The sequence below is a fragment of the Talpa europaea genome (assembly GCF_964194135.1).
Source record: "Talpa europaea genome assembly, chromosome: 10".
Classification (NCBI taxonomy): domain Eukaryota; kingdom Metazoa; phylum Chordata; class Mammalia; order Eulipotyphla; family Talpidae; genus Talpa; species Talpa europaea.
Genome location: NC_140077.1, coordinates 88,837,506 through 88,862,197, shown reverse-complemented (window position 1 = coordinate 88,862,197; position 24,692 = coordinate 88,837,506). Strand labels below are relative to the sequence as shown.

The window sequence follows — 24,692 nt, the reverse complement described above, 5'->3', positions numbered from 1 at the left end:
AAATGAGAATTAGGACAGAGGTAGGATAAGGAGTTGGACCCGACTCCACAGAAAAACTACTTGAAATAATCAACCAGTGTAGTAAAGCAGCAGGATACAAAATCAACAAGAAGAAGAAATCAAGAAAGCCATCCCTTTTATGATTGAAACAAAAAATAACAAATGCTTGGGAATAAACCTAACAAAAAGGTGAAGGACCTATACAAAGTAAATTATAAAACACTGTTAAAAGAAATAGAAGAAGACACAAAGAAATGGAAAGACATCCCTTGTTCATGGATTGGAAGAATTAACATTATTAAAATGGCCATCCTCCCAAAAGCAATATACATATTCAATGCTATTCCAATAAAAATCTCAATGACATTCTTCAAAGAAATAGAACAAATACTGATAAAATTCATATGGAACCACAAAAAAAATGAATAGCCAAAGCCCTACTGATGAAAACAAAGAGAAAGGAGGTATTACACTTCCAAACTTCAAGTTATACTACAAAGCCATAATAATTAAAACCGTTTGGTAGTAGAACAAAAACAGACACACAGATCAATGGAACTGAATAGAGAGTCCAGAAATAAAGCCACACTTATACGGACAACTGATCTTTGATAAAGGAGCAAAGAACGACAATGGAACATGGACAGTTTGTTCAATAAATGGTGCTGGGATAACTAGACCACCACAAGCAGAAAAAATGAAACTAGACCATTACCTCTCACTGTGCACAAAAATGACTCAAAATGGATAAAAGGAGTTGGACCTGGCTGACATAATTTACAATGGAAGCTTCCTTCATGCTTGCAATTTTTGTTATTTTTATTTTGCCTTTCACTTTAGTCAAAAATACCTTCTTGATCATAACTTTTCAGCCCAGAGACAAACTCACACCTAAGGAAATGCAAATTTAGACTCTAAGGTCCTCAGGCTTAGTTATAAAATGCCCCTGCTAGTGAGAGAAACTGTATCGAGTAAGGAAAATGGTGAAATTTTTGAAAATCCAGAGGAGCAAACAGAATAAATGATAGTGGATTACACATAATCCAAAGGCTAGCATTTTGATTTCTATAAATCAGTATTTAATTACTTTTTGCCAAGTATGTATTAAGTGCTATACAGGGACGCCCTTATTTAGTCCTACTACCTCTCATTGCAGAGGGGCAAACAGGCTAGGGGAAATGACTCAACTCCGGCCTTGGTGGAACCAACTTTGGACCTGGTCTGCTCAGGCTCAGGGCTCCATAAAAAACACTTGAAATTTCCCTTCTGGAAGATTTTGATAGATATACATATATAATTCCTCTTGTGGCAAGAAACATGGTTCCCATTTCGTCATTAACCCTTTTGATTGCTTTTGATATATTGTTCTTTACCAAGATTTAATTCAATCTTTTGATGACTTACTAAATTTAGTGCCTACTTTTAAATCCCTCCTGAAAATCCAGGTATCAGTAGTTTTCCTTTTTCTGAAGTAAGACAGCTGCACACGATACCTAAATAAATATAAATATCTCCATTCCAAAAAGAGCTAAGTATCCTAGACTTACTGTCTTTTTGTACAACATTCCCTATTAAATTCCTAAGAGTTTATCGGCCCACCCAAGGATGGATTGGTTATGTAATCCAATTTTTTAAAACCTATTTTATGAGAACATCAACATATTATTCTATATTCAAACACAGTAACTTTTATTGGGTAAACAAAAGTGAGTCACCTGCAAGAGACTGCTTTCAATAGAAATTGACTTTATTTCACATCGCTCCCTCTAAGGCTCTGCTGACTGCCTGGACCCCCTCTCTTCCTATCTGAACACACTTTCTTTCCCTGTGACTAAAATTTAAAGGTGTCCAAGATGAAAGCAGCGGCAGCCCACCTGCCCACATGAAATTTCAGACCAGAGGTGACTCTTGAGACAGACTTTTAGCAAAATCCTGGGGACAAGCAGACTCCCGGGTCGGCACCTCCAAGGCTCCCACAGAAGCACCACCCACCCCAGCGCCTTTACCTGTTTCTAGGTCTCCCTGGGGCCTGTGCGGGTTGCAGTAGCAGCAGTCCAAAAAGATGACATAGTTGAGAACATTGAACAACAGCCCGATTATGCCAGCACTGAGAACCAGCAGCGGCTCCTCGGTCTTCTGGGGGTTGATATACCTTTTGACAGCTTCGATCAGGATGCTGAACATCAGCGCCACAGCAAAAATGGAATTGCCAAAGGCCCCCACCACATCAGCTCGGAGAAAGCCAAAGGTGCTCTTTCTGTGCTGTTTTATACTGCTGGCCCGCAAGCTAAACAGGCCTATGATCATGGACACCAGGTGGGAGAGGACAGCGAAGGCGTCGGAGGCCAAGGACAGAGAGTTGCCGATGTAGGCGACCGCCATCTCCAGCACGAAGAGCAGGATGCTCACCACGCACATGACCACCAGCCGGAAGCTCCTTCCGGAGTATCGCCCCATGGTGCCGGCTGGCGCTTCCTCTCACCCTTGCAGCGAAGACGAATTCCTAGGGAGGCAGCTACAGATTTAGAGATTGCAAGCACAGGATCACTCTCCCGGGGATCACTCTCCTTTCGGCCTTTCGGTGCTCGTCATATTTGAAAAATCACTTTTATAGGCCTCTATAAAACCATAACACAGTTTAAAGGGCAATTAAGCAAGAGATGTCACGTGAGCTGGGGGTAAAGGAAAGGGAAGACGTTGGCTTCAGATTGGGACTGGAAGTGATTTCTTTCCTTTAGGCTTTTCTGCGTGTAATCCAAGAAGTGGAGAGCCTCTCTGAAGGGGGCAAAAGCTCATTCATGGCTTCAGACTCCCCAGCATCCTCCCTGGCTGTGTGCTGTGCCTGCTCTGGACAAGTCATTAACACTCACAAGCATATCTTGTCTACCTGGTATGCAGATAATTCTAAATGCTGTTTACTGCTCGGAACGGGGAATATTATTGGTGTCACCGATCCAGAGATCAGAGCTACAGAGAGTGAAGAGATGAATCCGGATAACTTCTGGACAGCTTGGTCCTCGGCCCTGGAATCAATAAGCACCTCCTTCCAAACAGTATCCATAAACAAGACAAGGAAAACATTCCTCATGTCCAAGAAAGATAAAATACCTTTAAACTGGAGGAACCAGTGACATACCTCCGTCAGTTTTAGGAGGAAAGACAAATTGTAATGATGAAACAGATGCAAAGAAGTGTTTTGTGTTTTTATTTTTTATTTTTTTTAAAGATTTATTTATGCATACTAGAACTGGGGTACAAGCCAGAGGTGTGGCAGGGGTGGGGCGTGAGAGGATTCACCAGAGACAGAGTGGGGAACAGAACAGGCAGACTGACTGAAATATACTGCTGAGGGGAGCAGTGGGTGAGACAGGAGAGGTCTGCTGTGCATTGTGGGTAGCTCCCTGGCCAGGGATCGAACTTGAGCTACAGTGGCTGTGGATAACTTCATAGGTTGCATCTTAACCCCTTGTGCCACCAGGGAGGCCCCTATTTTTTATTTTTTTAAAGATGTATTTATTTATGCACACAGGACAGAGGTGTGGGGGTGGTGGTGGTGAGAGGATTCACTAGAGACAGAGTGGGGAGCAGAACTGGCAGATTGACTGAAATATACTGCTGAGGGGAGCAGCAGGCTAGACAGGAGAGGTCTGCTGTGCCAGGATTATCTCCCTGGCCTGGGATTGAACTTGTGCTGCAGTGGCTGCAGATAGCTTCATAGTGTTGACTCTTAACCCCTTGCGCCACCATGGAGGACCTGTTTTGTGTTTTTAATTTTACCGTCTGCCAATTATAATCTCTATTGGGTTGCCAGTTCCCAAGTATGTCTATCAGTGGAGACCTATATTCTTTTGAGCAGACCACCTATGGTCTATGTTTAAAGAAATATAGGCTGAAATGACTCTGCCCAATCTTTTCTGACTTTAAAGTCTGGCTCAGATGGTTAACTGTACATGTCAATTTGACTGAGCCACTAGGTACCCAAGCGTTTGATCAAACATTATTCTGGATATTTCTGTGAAGGTGTTTTCACATGAGATTAACATTTGAATTAGTAGATCCATGAAAGCAGGTTGCTCTCCCTAGTGTGGTGGGTCTTGCCCAACCAGTTGAAACACTGAACAGAACAAAATGGCTGACCTCCTGCTGACTGCCCTCAAGCTGGAATAAGGATATTGTTTATTTTCTACTTTCAGCCTCAAACTGAAGTGAATTGAAATCTGCTGAATTGAAATCTTGAGCCTGTGAGCCTTCCCTCCACCCTCCTGAGCCTCCTGCTTGCTGATTCACCCTGCAGATCTTGGGACTTCTCAGCCTCCATAATCAGGCAAGCCATTTCTTTATAATCTTTATATCCACAATCTATTGGTTCTGTTTACTGAGAGAACTCTCACACACCAACTTTACCTGAAGCCTAACAACTTGGCTTTCACTCTAGTAATTTTGTTAGTATCTCATAAATAATCTCCAAATCAAGTGATATTCTAATAGTTAGATTTCTAACACAAGCAGACTATGAAAATGACTGCACTAAGCCTATCTCAGTCTTCCATTCATGTTACAAATACTTCTGTGTTCCTACAGGTCAGACACAGTTCTAGGCTCTGGGTAGATAGCAGTGAATAAAACTAAGAAAAGTCCCTGCTTTCATCAAGCTTATATTCTTGTGAGAGGAAACAATCAACAAGATAAATCACAAAATTTATTGAATGTTAGATAATAAAAGCGATGGAGACAAATGAAGCACAGAAGAGGGGGAGAGTGTTGGCATAGGGATGGGCTGTAATTTTAAATAGAGTCAGGGAAGAATTGACTGAGATCTTCTTTGTGTAACAACTGCAGGTGATAAGAAACAGAGCCAAGTGCAGGCAGAGGGAACAACCAGCAGGAGAACTTCAAGGTGCACCCAAGGAGCTCAGCAGGGTTGACTGGGGGAGAAATGGGCCATGAAGGCACATGGGTGCTGGAGGGAAGGGCCAGAGCACATGGAGTCCACAGATGGCAGTGTATGGTGCAGAATGATGTTTGAAAAGAATCATTGGATCCTGTGTTGAGATGATCTGAAGTCAGCTACCAGCAAGGAAGCTATTGTAATCATCTAAACAAAAGACAGGTGACTTCGGCTACACGGGAAGTGAGAACATACAGGCAGAGCTGGCTAATCAATTCATGGGCTCTGCTTGCAAGATGCAAGTGTAGGATACTTTGTTCACAAATTATTAAGAATTTTTTAAATTAATTTTTAAAAAATTTTATGTCATTATTTTTTGTAGTGTTTGATTCCTCCTTTCAGATGTAGTCCCCATAGTACTCCCACCACCACAGCACCCTGACCCATCACCACAGTCCCGTCTGCTTTTAGTCCGATGTTGGCCCCTCCCCTCCCTCGCCCCTGCTATATGCCTCAGATCTATGGTCAATTTGCAAGTTTCATCTTTTTCCTGACCCTTTGTTCGTTTTCCCTGTATTCCTCCTACAAGTGAAACTATTCGCTATTTCTCCTTTTTAAAATGGTGCAGCTGCCATGGAATGCAGTATGCAGGGTCCTCAGAAAACTGAAAATAGAATTGCCACATGATCCTACAGTGCCACTTCTGGGTACCTTAAAAAAGGAAATTTGGACATCTGCTACAACATAGCTAAACCTTGACCTGATGCTAAGTGAAGTAAGTCTGTCACACAAATATCCTATGATTCCAGTTCTATGAACTATCTAAAGTCGTCAGGTCCAGAGGCCTCCCTGGTGGCCAAGAGGGTTAAGTCTCAGCAATAACACCTTCACCTGAGTTCAATCTCTGGCCAGGGAGCTGACCCTCATGGGGCAGCAGACCTCTCCTGTCTTGCCCGCTGCTCCCTCAGCAGTGTATTTCAGTAGATCCACCTGTTCTGCTCCCCATCTGTCTCTGGTGAATCCTCTCACCCTCCCTGCCCCCACCTCTGGTGAATCCTCTCACACACATCCCCTCCTCCTCTGGCCCAGTTCTACAAAAAAATAAAGTTGTCAGGCTCACAGAAAGGAAAATGATGATTGTCAGGGGCTGAGGGAAGAGGACATGACAGAGTCATTGTTTAGTGGGTACAGAATTTTACTTTCACAAGATAAAAAAGTTCTGGGTTGCCTAAAAATGTGAATGTATTTAATACTGAAATGTACTTTTAAAAATGATTAAGCTTTATTTTTTTATCACAATTTATTTTTCACTATTAAGAATTTTAAGACAGCAAAGCAGAGCTTTGGACCAAGCTTGGCACCCAGCCTCACAACCATAAAACTGACCTGTCCCAGGGTATATTTTGAGGTCAAAGTTAACAGCATTTGCTGGGCAACTGGATGTGAGGGATTAGAAAAAGAGAAGATTCAAGGTGACACTCAGGGGTTAGGCCTGGAAGAATGATCTTGCAACTGAAATGAAGGTAAGACTATAGGAACAGTGTTGGGGGAAGGGTTGGATGATGTTGTTTGGTGTGTGTTAGACATCTAATTGAAATTCCAAGCTGGGAGTTGGGTGAGAGAGCTTATGCAATTCTCATAAGAGCTTCATGTCACTGGCATGAGGAAGTATGTATTCTTTTGTTTTTTTTTTGCCTCTGTTCATCAGAGATATTGGTCTATAATTTTCTTTTTTTGGTACTGTTTTTGCTGGTTTTGGGGACAGGGTAATGTAACATGTTGGAGAGTTTTCCTCCCTCTTTGATTTTTTTGGAAGAATTTTGAGTAGGCTAGCAATTAGATGTTTGAAGGTTTGGCAGAATCACTCGAGAAGCTGTCTCCTCAAGCTAGGGATAAGAATAAATAGACTCTGGGCCTCCCCTGGTGGTGCAGCGGTTGAGCGCTGGGCTGCGAAGCTGCCTGCAGCCTCTGCAGTGCCGGTTCGATCCCCAGCCACCGGCGAGGGTCCCACATGGCAGACAGACCTCTCCTGCCGCCCGCTGCTCCCCTCAGCAGTGTATTTCATCAGTCTGCCTGTTCTGTTCCCCGCTCTGGCTCTGGTGAATTCTCCACCCTCCCACGCTTCTGACTGTACCCTGTGCTTGTACAAATAAATAAATCTAAAAAAAAATTAAAAAAAAAAAAAAGAATATATAGACTCAAAACATGAGTTTTGGAATGCACACTTACTATTTAACCTGCTTTCAATTGACAATTTCCGACCAACTTAAGAATTATAAAAATGTTATAAAATTTTCATGGTTTTGCATGATGTTGCCTCTGCCTGGAATGTCCTTAGTCTTTATTAAAAGTCTACTCAGCCTTAAAAGCATAGCTCAAAATTGAAATCCTTTTTGCAGCCTTTTCCATTTATTGGTGTATTTATCACTAAGCTGAAAAGCCTATTGGAGCAGGACACTGAAATAAAAGGCTTACTAAATAGACTAGCAATAATGAGGCATGGAAGGCATTCCAGGCAAAGGGGCAGACGGAGATAGGAGATAGCATGTTGTTTACAGGGAACTGCAAGTGGTTCGGTTGCAAAGAACTTCACTGGGTTGCTTCAAGAGAAAACTGGGCAGGTAGGTTGAGCTAAGCAAGGATAAAGGCTTTAGACTGTATTCTGTCAGTGATGATGAGCCAGCAGAGGACAGTAAGGGGAGGAAAAATATCTTAGTAAATTGTACATCAGGGAAAAAAAAAAAGCACATGTGGGAATGTGCAGAATGTGGATATTGGCCTGAGGTGAAACTGGAATGCCGCCCAGGACACTAGGCAGTCACTATAAGAGGCAACAATTTGGCCAAATGAATGAGCGTGTATTGGTTGACTTGAGGGAGTTGATAGAACACTCAAGAGAATTCAGCTTGCAGGTGACATGGGTCGAGAAAGCAGAGATAAAAATATTGGTGTTCTCATCCCACTAATGCCATTGGGATTAGATAAGGCTGATTAGTTAGCGTGAGCAGAGACTCAGTAGGGACGCTGGCACCCCAATGCCTAAGAGCAGGCATGTGGAGAAATGCCAGGAGAGAAATGTGTCTCAGAAAGGAGTGAGGGGCAGAGAAGCAGGAGGATAAGTCATAGGAGTAATTTTGGTAAAAAGAGAAGTCTTTTCAGCAGCAGATTTGAGAAGGCAGGAAATGAAGAAGTCAGCTTTGGTAGGATGTGGCATAATGGACCCAGTGTAAACTGGTGTGGTGGGCCAGGAGGTGGAGGGTGGGGGTAAATAAGAAGATGTTAGGAGGGCTGTTTGCCCACTCAGAAACCATGACTTGTATCTTAACAACCCCAGAGGAGGCAGTGGTGATGAGAGGGAGAGAGAAACTCAAGGGAAAAATTTTGGGGGGTACATTTCTGGAGTTAAGGAAAGGAAGAGGTTGGACATATGCAATCAGAATAATTGGTGGAGCCAAGTGTACAAATGAGAGGTACTTATGAGACAGAACAGTTGCTGAGGTTATCTTCATCTCCTCACAGGAATTTCCTTCCTGTGGCACTAATTCAGGTATTTTAAATGACAAATGAATATACAAAACAGTGTTAGTTCATGATTTATTACCAGGGTTGTTCACAGAAAAATTCTTTTCCCCACTGTTAATTTAAGCATAAGAATAGGTGTTTGTCTTGTGTGACCTCCTTTTACAGCTACTATTTTTAAAAAATCATAAAACTGTCTGTATTTGGGAAGACATTAGTATCATTTTTTTTAAAAAGTTATTTGGGATGGCGATGGGGTCTCGATGTCTCCCTCAGTAACTACGACCAAACAAGGTGTAGTACTTGGCTGCGTTCTTGCCACAGACACACCTGGCTCCAGGCTGCAGCTCACGGAGTGGTTTGAAGGGGATGCAGAGGCTTTTTGCTCCCATGGATGGAGCACCAGGTTCAAGATCTTGATCCCTGAAATTAAAATCAAACAAGAATTTCATTCATTTATGCTGTGTATTTCTCCCCTTCTTCATGGTAAGGCTGACACATTTTATCTTATCACACTCACCTGGCAGTGGTCTTTTTGATCCAGTCTTCACAGTCAATCTCCCCACAAAATGGAATCTGCACGATCTGAGAAGGAAAACGTTTAGTATTTATCACTCCTATCTATAAAGGGAAAATCTGAATTCCCCCCTGAACATACAAGCAAAATGGATATGTCACCCAGCCCTTTGCAAAGCTGCTAGGAACTTTCCAAGAGAAAAGAAAAGAATGTTTTTCTACTACTCAAAACCCACACACCACAAAATAGCAGGAGATAACAAAGACACTCTGGTAATACACGAAAATATCCAATAACTGGCTACCAAAAGGTACCTGAAGAGAAGGAACAAAGGGGGAGCAGACCTAAGTCTCCTCCCTGAGCTGCTCTTCCCAGCTAAAAAGCTAACAGGACAGAGGCCTAACAGAAAACCGATTTTTAAGGGGTTGGTAACAGTAACTACATCAGTAGCCCTCACTTTATGTCACATTGTTTTTAACATGTTTATAGGTAAGTGAGTCATTTCCAAAGTCTAAAAGTCTTGGAAAGTCAAGTCATTTGCCAAAATAATGTCTCCATTTTTCTTTCACAGAGCACACAGTAATGGGCAGCATCAAGAGACCTGAGATTTGATCTGAATGTGAAGTTTGCTACCTGTTTGACAGTCTGAGTTTTCTTTTGTAAAATGTGAATGTTGCAGCAGGCAAGAATTAAGATTTCTCCCAAGTGTGAATCCTGAGTTTTTTATGGCATATCTATTTCAAAATAAAGTTTGTCTGCAATAATAAGGAATAGTCTGGTAAAAAAAAATCCTGGAGATCAAGGATAGTGGTGGGAAGATCAAGGAGGTGGATAATCCCCTTGCATTAGAAATGCTATTTTAAAAGCAGCTTGAGAGTTGCCCAGCTTCCTCACCAACTATTTCCAGGCACACACATGCCTTGTTCAAAAAGACTCCCTCCTGTAAACCCTGCCCTGCACTCAGGATTTGTTTGGTTAGGCCTGTTTTAAAAGCTTCTCTAAGAAGTAAAGTGAAAGTAGAGATTAGAAAATTACACAAAACTGAGAAATTCCTCAGGTGAATGGTATCCGGGGTGAGGGGGGTTAGTTATCTTCCTCTCATGCTCATTGAGCAAGATGCGTTAGCCTAATTCCCCAGAGTGATAGTTGGCCTTAAAAGACAATAAAAATGTCTGGGCAAATCCTAGGGGGTGGCAGTGGGTGGATGGAGGGAAGGAGGGGATGGTAAAAATAAAGTGTTTGAAATGAAAACTAAAACAAAAATAAAAAAAAAAATCCCTTTTATTATAGAAACAAAAAAAATCAAATATTTGGGAATAAATCTAACAAAAGAGGTAAAGGACCTATACAAAGAAAAATTAAAACACTGTTAAAAGAAATAGAAGAAGACACAAAGAAATGGAAAGACATCCCCTGCTCATGGATTGGAAGAATAAACATTATTAAAATGGCCATCCTACCAAAAGCAATATACAGATTCAATGCTATTCCAATCAAAATTTCAATGTCATTCTTCAAAGAAATAGAACAATTATTGATGAAATTCATATGGAATCACAAAAAAACCCGAATAGCCAAAGCTCTCCTGAAAAAAAAAAAGAAGGGAATGGAGGCATCACACTCCCAGACTTCAAACTATACTACAAAGCCATAATCATCAAAACTGCATGGTACTGGAACAAGAACAGACATACAGACCATTGGAATCGAATAGAAAATCCAGAAATAAACCCACAGATTTATGGTCAGCTAATCTTTGACAAAGGAGCAAAGAATATGCATTGGAGCAAAGAAAGTTTGTTCAATAAATGGTGCCGGGAAAACTGGGCCGCTACATGCAAAAGAATGAAGCTTGACCACTACCTCACACCATACACAAAAATCAACTCAAAATGGATTAAAGAACTAGACATAAGACCTGAAACCATAAAATACATAGAAGGAAATATAGGTGAAACACTACGTGATATGCACATCAAAGACATCTTTACAGACACATCACCCAAAGCAGTGATAGTGAAGGCAAAGATAAACAGCTGGGACTACATCAAATTAAAGAGCTTCTGGGCATCCCTGGTGGCGCAGCGGTTGAGCGCTGGGCTGCGAAGCTGCCTGCAGCCTCTGCAGCGCCAGTTCGATCCCCGGCTGCTCCCCGGCCACCGGAGGAGGGTCCCACATGGCGCACAGACCTCTCCTGCCACCCACTGCTCCCCTCAGCAGTGTACTTGGGTCCTTCTGCCTGCTCTGCTCCCCGCTCTGGCTCTGGTGAATTCTCTCACCCTCCCGCACTTCTGACTGTACCCACTGCTTGCATAAATAAATAAATAAATAAATAAATAAATCTTAAAAAAAAAAAAAAAAAAGAGCTTCTGCACAGCAAAAGAGACAATAACAAAAACAAAGAGAAACCCCACCAACTGGGAGAACATTTTTGCACACAACACTAATGATAAAGGACTGATCACAAAAATCTGCAAAGAGCTGATGAGACTCAACAACAACAAAGAAAATAATCCAGTCAAAAAATGGGCAGAAGAGCTAAAAAGAAACTTCTCTGAAGAGGAAATGCAAATGGCCAACAGGCATATGAAAAAATGTTCAACATCACTTGTAATTAGGGAAATGCAAATCAAAACTACCATGAGATACCATCTTACACCTGTGAGAATGGCACATATTAAAAAAACTAGCAACAACAAATGTTGGTGAGGGTGTGGAGAAAAAGGAACTCTCCCGCACTGTTGGTGGGAGTGCAAACTGGTCCAACCACTATGGAGAGCTGTGTGGAGATTTCTGGACCTACTAAACATAGAGGTTCCATATGATCCAGCAATTCCACTCCTAGGTATTTACCCAAAGGACACAGAAACATCAATTCCAAAGAACACCTGCACCCCTATGTTTATAGCAGCACAATTTACAATAGCTAAGCTATGGAAACAGCCCAAATACCCAAAAATAGATGACTGGATCAAGAAGATGTGGTATATATATACCATGGAATATTACTCAGCATTCAAAAAAGATAAACACATGCAATTTGCAGCAACATGGATGGCGCTGGAAGGGATCATGCTCAGCGAAATAAGCCAGAAAGAAAAAGAAAAATACCGGATGGTCTCACTCATAGCAGGAATCTAGAAAACTTAAATAAGGGACCAGGAAAATGAATAACTATAAGAAAGTGAAAATCAAAATCAACAAAAAACTATGAACCAGAGACACTTTTTGGGAGGTGGGGGGCGGGAGGGGAGGGATTGGGGTCAGAATGGGGGGGTTGCAATTGTATGGGGAATATAAAAATAAAATTTATTATTAAAAAAAAAAAACTAAAACAAAAAACCAAGCCTACAGCTATAGGAGCTGAAATAACACATCTGCTGACCTCTAAGGAAACTTGATAAATCATTAGCATGCTTACAAACATGAAAAAAAAGTACATTCATAAAAATACTGTTTAAAATTCATTACTACAGACAAAATGGAGCAAAAACTTTAATCACTGTCTCACTTAAAAAACCATAAAAATTACAAAGAATACCTTTGGGTAATAAATTCAAATCTGGTTTCCAGCAAATGCTACTTTTATTAACTCCCAAAAGTTACAGCTAGATTTTTTATAACTGACAAATTTCAAAGTAAATAGTCTTATTTTCTTTTTCTCTGAGATAAAATTATTAGGCCTGAAAAGGAATATATTTTTAAAATCATTTTTTAAATTTTGATGTTGGAAGCATAGGAACAAAATGAAGTAAAGTTGTTACTGAATGTATTTGCGCAAATATAATTTTATTAAAAAATTTTTAATTCTTTCTAGTTTAAAGTAAAATTTAGATGGTTAAGACCTGAAATTTCTGATATTTACAGATGTAATTCATTATATGAAAGGATAGTGTGCATTTTAGGCCATTTCTGGAAAGGTTTAATTTTTTATTTCTCATTCATCTATATCTGTATTTTTAAAACACAATCTTTGACAACATGTAGTATCTTTATATAATATCTTAAATTCTTAAATTCTTTAGTAGAAAATGAGTGATGATCAAAAATCAGTCATCTATAAAAGATTAGTAATACATGTCAAAACCAGAAAATATAAAAAGCATGTATTATATAAAAATAATTATTTTTCATTTAATTAAGATCATCCCCTTGGGGACCTCCCTGGTAGCCTAGGGGTTAAGTCTCAGTGCTATCACCACAATGGTCTGAGTTCGATCACAGGCCAGGGAGCTACCCACATATGGTGCAGCAGACCTCTCCTGTCTTGCCCACTGCTCCCCTCAGCAGTATATTTCAGTCAGTCTGCCAGTTCTGTACCCCACTCTGACTCTGGTGAATCCTCTCACCCCCGGCATCTCTAGCCTGTACCCCAGCTCTTATATGCATAAATAAATAAATCTTTAGCTAATAAATAAACAAATCATCCCCTCAGAAAAATTTACTAAAATCAAGGTCTATAAATTAGATACAATTTTTCTCATTTACATCAACAGGGAAGAGTAGAAAATTAAACTTTCACCTACAGTCAAGTTCCAAAGATCCCTTTCTGCTTCCCCTTCCCAGTAAATACAATTTTATTTACAATCTCCTCAAACGTTACTTGGTGGTCAGGCAACACATTCAAACCGACCGCATGAGGTGAGATGGCGGATGGAAGTGACTACTGAATCCAAGAAATAAAATTTGTTTTGGTTTCTATGTGTTCTTTGGACATACAACTAAAATCCTATATGCTACTCTAGAACAGAGGTTGAAATCTCTCCAGTAGCATATCTAATATCAAATAAAAGATAAGATTCCACTAAGACCAGCTGGGATTCATTTCTCTGAAAAAGCAATGGATAACTGACAGTTACTTTATTGATTTATTAACTGTTACACAATGGCTTTAGCAGATGTACTATAGAAGTGACTACCATATTTCTATAATAAAGGAAATACTTTAATAATTAATGGAACAAAAATAAAATAATCATAAATAAGAGGGGGGAAAAAAAGCACCGCACCAGGAGGTCATCTACCCTCTAGCCTTCTGTTACAAGTACACAGTTGGAGTCTGGCGACAGATTATAAAACCAGAAAGGTGGAAAAATGCAAAAGCAATAAACCAAGACTAGAAGGCTAAGTCCTGAAGAACACAGATCTTGGGGGGCTTTGAGATTTTGTATTGTGTACTGATTAGTAAACTGAGAGTCAGAGAAACAAGCATTTTCTCAGCTCAGGCAGTAAGAAAAATATTAAGTTATGACCGCAAACAATCAAAACTTTGCCTTACACTCTCAACGTGAATTTAAAAAAAATAAAAAGATAGTGGCAAGTGCATTAAACCAGTGAGAAGAGAAAGCTGCATTCTTGACTCAGTTCCACTTCTGGTAGTTCAGGGTGACTCAGACACTTCCCTACTCTTCTCACTTACAACATGGGGACACAGGACTGGTTGTACATCCACTTTGTAAACCAAAAATACTAATAATTATTCATTATTAATAATAATTCATTCCAACAATTAATAATCTTTCCAATCAGGGCCTCTTCTTTATGAAAATCAGTTTTCAGCTAGGAATAACTGTATACACACAACACAAAGCTGAATAAAATCTTAGTCACTGACTACTTAATTAAAAAAACTGTGTAGCCTCAAGGACCCAGTGGTAACCACTCCTGAAATCCATCCTCAGAAGTGAGGAATACTTTTCCCTAATTAGTCAAAACATTCAATTAGGGGGCCTCCTGGTGGCACAAGGGGTTAAGCACCGCACTATGAAGCAATCCCCAGTCTCTGCAGCACGAGTTCGATCCCCAGCCAGCCACGGAGCTACCCACATGGCACAGCAGACCTCTCCTGTCTCGCCTGCTGCTCCCCTCAGCAGTGTATTTCAGTCAGTCTGCCTGTTCTGTTCCCACTCTGTGGTGAATCCTCTCACCCCTCCCATCTCTGGCCTGTAACCCAGCTCTTGGATGCATAAATAAATAAATCTTTAAAAAAAACAAAAACAAACAAAAAAATTCAATTAGCCAAGATATGAATTATACAAGGTCAGGGAATGGAAAGAAATGGACGTGAAACCTCATTTTAGGACTCTGGGCCTTACATTTCTAAAGCTAGAACATTCTATCTTTAAAAACTTATATCAAGCTAAAAAAAAATTAAAACTTTCAATAATGACACAGTTTTCATGCAGAAAAATGCTGGTCAGCCAGCATATCAAACATGAAAAGAAGTTTCTACATAATCAGCTGATGGCGTTATCTAAAAATGGTAGCATGGGCCTCCCCAGTGGTGCAGTGGTTGACCACTGGGTTGCAAAGCTGCCCGCAGCGTCTGCAGCGCTGGTTCAACCCTGGCCACCGGTGAGGGTCCCACATGGCGCACAGACCTCTCCTGTCACCCGCTGCTCCCTTCAGCAGTGTACCTCATCAGTCTGCCTGTTTCGCTCTCCCCTCTGGCTCTGGTGAATGAATTCTCTCACCTTCCTGCACTTCTAAGTGTACCCAGTGCTTGTATAAATACATAAATCTTAAAAAAAAAAAAAAAAAAAAAAAAAAAGCTGTAAAAAGACAAAGCTTTTAAAAAATAATTAAAAAAAAAAAAAAAAGAAAGAAAAATGGTAGCATGCTGTGATGCTTCAAAAAAAGCCCAAGACAAACAGCAAAATCCTGGAAATACAGAATCCTTTTGTGTGACTGGCCTTCAAATGGGGATTATATCAGGCGTAAGTTCAGTGAGTTTTCAAATACATTTTCTGAAATATTTTCATATTAAAAATTTTTCTTACCTTTCCAGAATCCAATGCCTTCTGAAACTCTTCCATTGTATTTGCCACAACCATATGAGTCTTAAGATCTTCAGAAGCTCTATTAAAAGATAATTAGAAAAGAATATTTTTTCCCAATATGACAAAATTTTAAAAAAAAACTAGGATAGTCATAATTTAATAAAAGAACAATAATCCGGAAGGGAGAACTAATTTGAATCTTTGTCACTAGCAGTGATATTCAGTAAATCTCAGTTAACTCAGCACTGCATTATTGTAAACATGAAATTGTTTACAACATGTTTCACAATAATTCTTTCCATCACTGCCATTCAATCTCTACTGACCCACATTCTACTCCTGGCTATACCAGTTACTACCTAGTTTGGGTTATTTTTTAAAACCCCCATGTCTTGAGTTTTTCCTTCTACAATATAGGAATATTGGACAATCCCTTCCACAATATTGGACCACCACATAGGATTAGGATCATATTTTGAAAAGAAAAAAAATACATTATCTGCACATAATTATGTACTACGTAATTAAGTCCTTTATATGCTGTATTTTTCTCTTCTATATTCAAAGTCACACATTACCAAAAGGACCACTCCTGGGTGGCAACTACTTTTATGAATCTCAGGGGTGAGACACGTGGACCTGCTAGCCTTAGCTGTCCACCACACCACATCCATTTCCCCTTCTTCTGTTAACGATTGGGTAGTCTCTTTGTACAAAACTCTTAGCACCAGCCAGTATAATTGAACTTTAAAAAAAAAAAAAACAACAAAACATGAAAGTAGCATTAGCCCAACCTACTTTTCTTTTTCCTTAATAAAAAAAAAAAAAGAAAAAGAACCTATATTTAGTAAACAGTGCAATGTAGAAAATAAAAAAAAAATCAAAATTCAATGGTAAGACAAACTCATGTTAAGTGAAAATTTACAATCTGACTTCACATATACAGATTGGTCTCAATTATAGATACTCATATTCACCTGCTCACAAAAAAGCAAGAAGGAAACACAAAATCTTTTATTAATTATATCAGGAAAGTGAGATTATAGGCAATTTTATTTTTTCTTTCTATTTTTTACTATTTCATGCCTTTTCTACAATGAGTATGTATGTATGCCTTAGTAGAACAATAATTTAGAAACAATGCTAAAATGCAAGTTACAGACTTATTTAGTAAGTGCCTTATATCTGAAAAGGAATGGAGAACTTGGATGAGAGCAAGGAGGCAGCTTAATAATTTCTCCCATAAAGTTATCACCTCTGTCAATAAATTCACCTGGAAAATATTTACTAAGCATCTACCACATATAATCTAATATTTCTGTTACCACAGAACATAAGAGCTAAAAAAGTATAAGTAGCCTTTACAAGAGGGCAATTCAAACAAAAATAAAAATGCTTATAAAGCTTCTTTTTCCTTTTTCATAATGAAAATAATTTTACTGATAATTTCTCATGGAGAAAAAAAGCACCTTCATGCAACTTACATCAACAAATTTATTGAATAAAAATGTCAACCAAAAGAACTGCCCTTTAGTCAGCAAAAGCAGTGATTTCCAAATAGGTGTATATCTAAATCAATGAGAGAAAATGTTAATCCCAACAACAGAGCCTATCTCAAAACCAGTGAATCAGAATCTCCAGATGAGGCTCAGGTAAGCTGCTACTGCCAAAGCTCCCAGGTGACTCAAGAGATTCCCTGGAAAAGGACTACTGTGCTAAATGCATTATTTGAAAGGCAGCCATAGCTTTCCTCTCTGACAATATTACCTGCGGTGTGTTCTAGCTGAGCTTCAAATGCATTTCTATTGGGTAACCTCTCAAGAGATGTATGTACTATCACTCCCACTTCAGGGAAAGCAAGAGAAATCACCAAAAGACACAGATGCAAACATCAAAATTGAAGCTAACATGAGTTCACTCCCTCCAGTGCAAGGATTACTGAAGGCCTTCAGAGACAAATGAATAATGCATGTGTTCTTTGGTCTAGTTCTGAAAGACTAAATAAGATCTGCAAATGAGAGACACAGACAATTCTAAAGTGCTCACCTTGTGAAAAGGCTAACGTGGATGTCTTCCAAAAGAGCTTGAAGTTTAGTCTCAGCCTCATGTTCAGCAACTGTCAACTTCTCCCCAGTATCTCGTCTGACAGCTACAAACTGACAGGTCTTCATATCGCGTGGCCCAACTTCAAGTCTAATCGGAACTCCCTAGAAAACCAACAAGGCAGTAAAAACAATACATGCATGTCTTCAATTGAACATACAGATTTACCCTGGGGCTTTATCATTATAAATCATAAAAATGAAGAAAGCAGGGGCCTGCTTCCCTGGTGGTGGAGGGGTTAAAGTCTCAGCACTACAAGCTATCACCAGCCACTGTTGTGAGAGTTCAATCCCTGGCCAGGGAGGTGACCCACATGGTGCAGCAGACCTCTCCTGTCTCGCCTGCTGCTCCCCTCAGCAATGTATTTCAGTAGATCCACCTGTTCTGCTCCCCACTCTGTCTCTGGTGACCCCCTGCACCTCTGGCCTGCACTCCAGTTCTTGCATGCATAAATAAATCTCTAAAAAAAATGAAGAAAGCAAAGGTATAGCAAATTAAAAAAAGGTAATATTCCTAAGATACTATAGAAATCTAGTCTAGTAAGACAGCATAAACCTAATGAGAAAAATCTGCTGCCCTTGAGGTCCCCGTCCAGATCAGCTTCCCAACTTCTCTCACAAAACAGGACATAAAGGAAGCTAAAAAGATATGACAACTAAGCCCAGGAGCACCAGATCCTGCATGGAGTGGGGAGCAGGTGTACAAACAGGGAGACCAAGCCAGGGTTGGGGAGGGCCTCTAGGTGAGGTAAGTCTGGTCTTAGGAGACAAAGCCCAGGAAGTAAGGGTGCGGCAGGGTGGGAGTAGTTGCCATGCCAATGAGAGATTGGGTGCACATGAGAGGACTGATCAGATAAATAAATATATTAAACATAATTGGAGCTGGCTTTCAGAGAGGGGAGTTACAGATGGAATGGGAGAACACTCTAACAGTTCCTGTGGTTTTGACTGAAATGGAAGGAATTAATGTGATCTCAGTTATCAAGTCCATATCAAAATAGATACGAAGTGTAAGTGTGCATGTGTGCATACACATATTCACAGCTCCATCTACTGAGAAGATTTGGAAGCAGTGACAGATCCAAAGCGATGAGAACACCAGCAGTAAATATGAAGCTCCATTACAAATATATTTTAGAATTATGGCTAATTTCAGGGCAGGGACAGAGGAAGCACAAGATAAGCTTGGCAACATCTTATGCCAAAAAGCAAGAAGTGCTGGAGGAATACAGATGTTAAGGGATCCTGCTGGTCATATTGAGAGTTAAAATGAATAGTGACAGCAACAGATTATAACCCCACTGAATAGTATCAGAAACCCTGGATCCATAAAAATTTTAACTAACAGGGCCTCCCCGGTGATGCAGCGGTTGAGCGCTGGCTTGTGAAGCTGCCTGCAGCCTCTGCAGCACCAGTTCGATCCCGGCCACCAAGCCAGGGTCTCACATGGCGCACAGACCTCTCCTGCCGCCCGCTTCTCCCCTCAGCAGTGTACTTTGGTCCTTCTGCCTGCTCTGCTCCCCGTTCTGGCTCTGGTGAATTCTCTCACCCTCCCGTGCTTCTGACTGTACCCAGTGCTTGTATAAATAAATAAATAAATAAATAAATCTTTAAAAAAAAATTTTTTTTTAACTAACAATAAAAAACTATGAGAACAGTGTTATTTCAAGATCATCATAAAGAAAAATGGAAAAACTTTTCCAGACTAAGAGAAACTAAAGGGATGAGAGAACTCTATGCAACTTCTGAACTCAATCCTTCTGCTATAAAGGACACGAGAGAACTTTGCTCCATAGCTGATGGTTCTAGAACTAGACAACGGTAAGTATAAAATGTCATCATCCTGATTTTGCTGGCTATACTGTTGATTACGTGTGAGAACATGTTTGAAGGGTGATGTGACACCAGACCAGCATTTTATTTTCAAAAGCTTCAAAAGGAAAAATTAATTTTTTGTATTATTATTAATGTAAACCTGTGATAGCTGCATGATCTAAAAAAATGTACAATCCAGGTAGAAGAAATAGCACAAAAAACTCATTTAGATTTTAGAAAACCAGAAAGACTGTCTGCAAAGAAGAAAAAAGGGATGTATGAAAGGTGATAATGAAAAATAAAAGTTGGAAAGATAATCTGAGGTCAGATCATGAGGAGGAATGTATTTTGTTGATGGCCTTTGCTAAGTAACTAGTTATGAACTGACTTATAAAGAACTCTGGTTTTTCTTTCCAACAGCAACACAAAATTACCTATTTGTTCTACACACACACACAAAAAAAGTATTCAGTTCACTCATTTTCCTCTTTCTATTTTCAATAGCACAGGATGGGACTAAAAGAGTTATGGGACTCACTGACTCCTGTTCTGGCAACCAACCATCGTCTACTTCATTCATTAATCCAAGTGAGTCTCCTGATACATCTCTCTCTCTCTCACACACACACCACACACAGAGTGAATCATTATCAGATGACTACAAATCTCTATCTCCCAAAATGTTCTTTCCTGGGCCTCCCCTGGTGGCGCAGAGGTTGAGCGCTGGGCTAAGAAGCTGCCCGTAGCCTCTGCAGGGTCGGTTTGATCCCCGGCTGCCAGCAAGGGTCCCACATGGCATGACAGACCTCTCCTGCTGTGCCTGCTGCTCCCCTCAGCAGTGTATTTCATCAAGTCTGCCTGTTCTGCTCTCCGCTCTGGCTCTGGTGAATTCTCTCACCCTCCTGCACTTCTGACTGTACCCAGTGCTTATATAAATAAATATATTTTTTTTTAAATGTGCTTTTCTCATGAATTCTTGGGCTAAATGAAATAAAAATGGCATTAAACAGTACCATCAGTATTTTTCACTAGCTGGTCAAGTCTCTCAGGGCTTTTAACTTTAGGCATCACATTTAGATTTTAGGTGCTTTGTTTTCTTTTGAGGAATGTCAACAAAGATGTTCCTTCTCAGACCAACTCCCTCTTTCCTCTCCCCTCATAGTAGAGGTTCACCAGAGTGCTAAAAACAACGACAAAGCCAGGTCAGCTATAGGAGGAAGGGGAGTTGAAAGTGAGAGAGAAGGAACACAACATGAGGATGGACACCATCTTTATTCTTTAAATCCAACTAGCAGCAAGGCAGAGGTTTCTCCTTTAACATTTGATACCTCAAGCATGTGCAACTACTAATTGTGAGTAAGCAAAAAAAGACTGCAAATTAGGGGAAATTACATAGAGAAAAAATTCATTTTTAATGTCTGCATTAAAGGTCAGAGAACATGTAAAGGGAAAGTGTATTATATAAAAGGAAAGCTGCATCAACACAACTAATACTCTCCAGCACAAAAAATACACCTTGGGGGCCATTTAAAATAAAGGGATAAATATTAGCAACTGTGACAACATACATTATTAAGGAAGACAATCCCTACATTGCTGAGCTTTCATATTTGGAAGTTTAGGGCTACAATTTCTCATTCATTTTCTATTAACATGAATTTATAAATTCTTGACTTCTAATTGTTAGATCCAATAAGATTCCCTATTTCAACATAAGAAAGAAGGTTCAATCCCAGAAGTCTGAAAAATGGAAGTTAAGAATATAGATCATCTCTTAATGATATACATTAAATAAAAACATACAAAATAGACATCAACAACTGGCATGAGCAATGTGTTATGAAAAAACATATGAATTTAACCTCTGATGCTTCAAGGCTGAGCTGTAATAATGGCAGCTGGTGATGCCCGCCTACCCTTATTCTGACACCCTTACTACTTAAATAACTTGTTTATTATATAAATTCCTAGTTTAATTATTTTTGTAGAACCATATTAGATTTATTAATCATGAACAAGGTCTTCAAGATCATTTTTATTCCAACATAATAAAAATAAGTTTCCACAAAAATGATTTCAAATTTAGCAAATATCTAAACTGTGGGAATCATTATTACTAAGTTTTGACCTGTGTGCTCAACCCTTAGATTAAGTAAAGATGAACTCACAACTATCCAAAGAGAAAAGTAACAAAAACTTTACATTTAATAAAAGTATATGTAGATCTAAATCCAAATTAGGAATGTGGGAATAAAAGATACAACTGAAGAATTACCTTGAGCTCCCAGTGATTGAATTTCCAACCTGGTGAGTAATTGTCTCGCAAATCAACTCTAACTCGAACATTAACACTGAGTAATCGCCTTCGATACTCGTTGCATTTTGCAATCAGAGCTTCTTTGTCTTCTTCAGAAAGTGCATTTGTAATGCCACAAGGAATAACTACCACCTAGAACCCAGCACAAACCCACAAATTTATACAAGGAATCAGCATACAGAAGTAACAGTCCTTTCACTATATAACACTCAAGTTATAAAGCGAACTAATAATCAAAAATCTGAACACAAATCACCAGTGGGTTATTTCTAATCTACACAAGATGTCTACCAATTTGCTACATATTGCTTGTCTGTGCTAAGTGTATTTTCATTTGACCCACTCTATTTAATTTAACCTATTATAAATAAGTCATATCAAAAAACAATTTCTAAAAAGTTTTATATAAATGATGTATACCTAAAACATGCTATAAATCAATGCTACTTCAATAAAAAAATTAATATTTTATGATAAAAAATTTTTTTAAGTTTTCTATAAAATAGTTTAAAAAATTAAAAGAGTAAAAGATGAAAAAAGAGAGAGAAGCTAGCTAGATAAGAGAGAGCAGTATAACCCCTCGGCAGCCTTGTCAGAAGAGCTGACTAGTCCAGAGAAAACTGAAGAAGCAAAATTGAAAGCAAGGTATCTTCATCTGGGACAAAAACGGAGAGGTTCAGATTCTGAGGGAAATGGTGGCTGAAAAGGGAAAAAACATTTTGATTCTGAGAGCTACAATATGGGTACAGTGAAAATAAAGAACAAGTAACTTCCGGCTGTGGCCCTAGATAAGGGGCCCCCTGAATATTCTGACTCCTATTATTTCTCCTAAACATGTTACTTCTCTGCTCTTTAGATCCTGACAGTTTTGTAGGCAAAGGTGTGTGCTACTATTGTGTAGAGAACATAAAGTAATTGTACTTGAAAATAATTGTGTATATTACCTAATTCCTAGAACAGGGCTGGTTCCCATATGTAGCAAGCAAATTTTACAATTTTAATGTTTGTTAATGTTTAATAGTTATTTAATTCACTTTAACTACAACTTTGTATGTTCCTCTTTTTAAATATAACTTCTATTGTATTTATCTCTTCTGTATTTTCTTTTTGGAGTTTGAAAATTACAAGTTTGAGACCACTAGCTAAAACTTGCATGTTTCAAACATAAATAGACAGGCATAAGAGATTTATGCCTCTGGTTAAATTTGAATGGCCTTAAACCTGTTTCAGTTTTAATGTAATATGAGCATATTATTTGCCTGTTCTGTGTGACATATGTGTTTAGCAGCTGCTGGTGAAGTTAGAATTCCAGCTCAGGCCTGTAGCATGAGAATCCCTTTCATGGCTGAAGATGTGCATGAATATGCGTGTGCATCACCTGTTGTGTCACTTCTGGGCCATTTTTGTAAACACAGTAATTTTACACAACTGCTCACAAATGCCTGTTAAGTTCACACATTAAAACAGATGATGTGCTAACCAGAAGCAAGAGAATCCCTATATAAAACTCTGATGTCATTAGAGCTTTGGTCTTAAGAGCTTAGTCATAAGAGCAATTTACCTTTGTGGTTTTTAGAAAACCAAACTCTGCTACGGCTCCCACATGGGCCTGCCACTTTTTTTGTTACCAAGATAACAATGTTTGGTGGCCTTGTGCAAACATGATGTGACATGTTGCTTAGGTTCGTTGTCTTCTGTCCTACGCAGAACACTGCATTTTGACTTTCATAAAAACTGCAATTCACCTAATCTAAAAAACTTGTTTAATGTAGAAATGATTACTTCCAAAGTTAATGTAGAGGATACTAGAGTAAAAGATGTCAATAGTCTGCCAAACAACAAACAAAAATACACCATAACTACGGTTTAGATTGTATTCTACCTTGTTTCTACATAAGTTTAATCTCCCCAACAGCCAGAAAACCAACCTCTCAAGTTTCCCTTAGTAAATATGACTACTATAAACAAGACTTTATAAAGGAATGATAAATATCATCCTTACCTGAACACAGGCAACACGGGGCGGCAACACTAAACCCATGTTGTCCCCATGAACCATGGTCATAACACCAATAGTTCGAGTTGTCAGGCCCCAGGAGTTCTGATAGGCAAACTGTTTCTCTCCTGGTGCCTTTGGATCTTCAAATATGATTTCAAACATTTTGGAAAAGTTCTGTCCTAAATGATGTGATGTTGCCCCCTGAAAAAAGAAAAAAAAACAGAAATATGAACTTCAAGTTTAATAAGATTACACTGTTGAAAATAATTACTAGATAACATGCTTTAAGATGAAATGATCCATTTTATATTTCTTTTTCCTTATTAAATAAGATTCTGGTGCATAAGCAAGAGGACCAAGATTAGTCAAAAATACTGTAGAAGAATGTTGCTTGGAGCAGCCCCTGTCACAGAAGTAACTATAACTACAAAGATGGAGAAAGAATCTACACTTTTATAATTGAGGATATAAGCCATGACTTAATTGATGTTGGAGATTTAGGGAAGTGGAACAGATATACTTAAGATTATAATTATAATCTAGAAAGCACAAGTAATATTACTTAAGCATCTCCTTCTATAACAGGGTGGTACCCAGGAAAGGGGGATCCAGGTTTCCTGCCCCACCCAAGGGAGGGTAGAGCTGAGCAGGGAGAGAAGAAGCTACAGAGGAGACTGAGGAAGAAAGCAGGATGGAGCCAGAAGGAGACCTGGAGGAGGCACATGGAGCCTAGAGACATGTGAAGAAACTGCGCTT

At 39.3% G+C, this 24,692-nt stretch overlaps 2 protein-coding genes across 4 annotated transcripts in view; both read right to left on the bottom strand.

Moving 5' to 3' along the window:
• The window catches only part of SLC30A10 (solute carrier family 30 member 10), a gene marked incomplete at both ends in the record, with an annotated part of 33,560 nt that extends 31,103 nt beyond the window's left edge, over positions 1-2,457 (bottom strand). Inside the window, one exon of the mRNA XM_084246164.1 lies at positions 2,007-2,457. Coding sequence (XP_084102290.1) covers positions 2,007-2,457 — 451 coding nt within the window. The remainder of the gene's footprint in view (positions 1-2,006) is intronic.
• A 6,222-nt stretch (positions 2,458-8,679) lies between these two features.
• Positions 8,680-24,692, bottom strand: part of EPRS1 (glutamyl-prolyl-tRNA synthetase 1) — a gene marked incomplete at both ends in the record, with an annotated part of 62,369 nt that continues 46,356 nt past the window's right edge. For all 3 annotated transcript variants that reach the window (XM_084245042.1, XM_084245041.1, XM_084245043.1), the window contains 6 exons: positions 8,680-8,830; positions 8,928-8,992; positions 15,704-15,782; positions 17,750-17,910; positions 21,896-22,069; positions 23,940-24,137. In XM_084245042.1, the coding sequence (XP_084101168.1) occupies positions 8,680-8,830; positions 8,928-8,992; positions 15,704-15,782; positions 17,750-17,910; positions 21,896-22,069; positions 23,940-24,137 (828 nt within the window). The remainder of the gene's footprint in view (positions 8,831-8,927; positions 8,993-15,703; positions 15,783-17,749; positions 17,911-21,895; positions 22,070-23,939; positions 24,138-24,692) is intronic.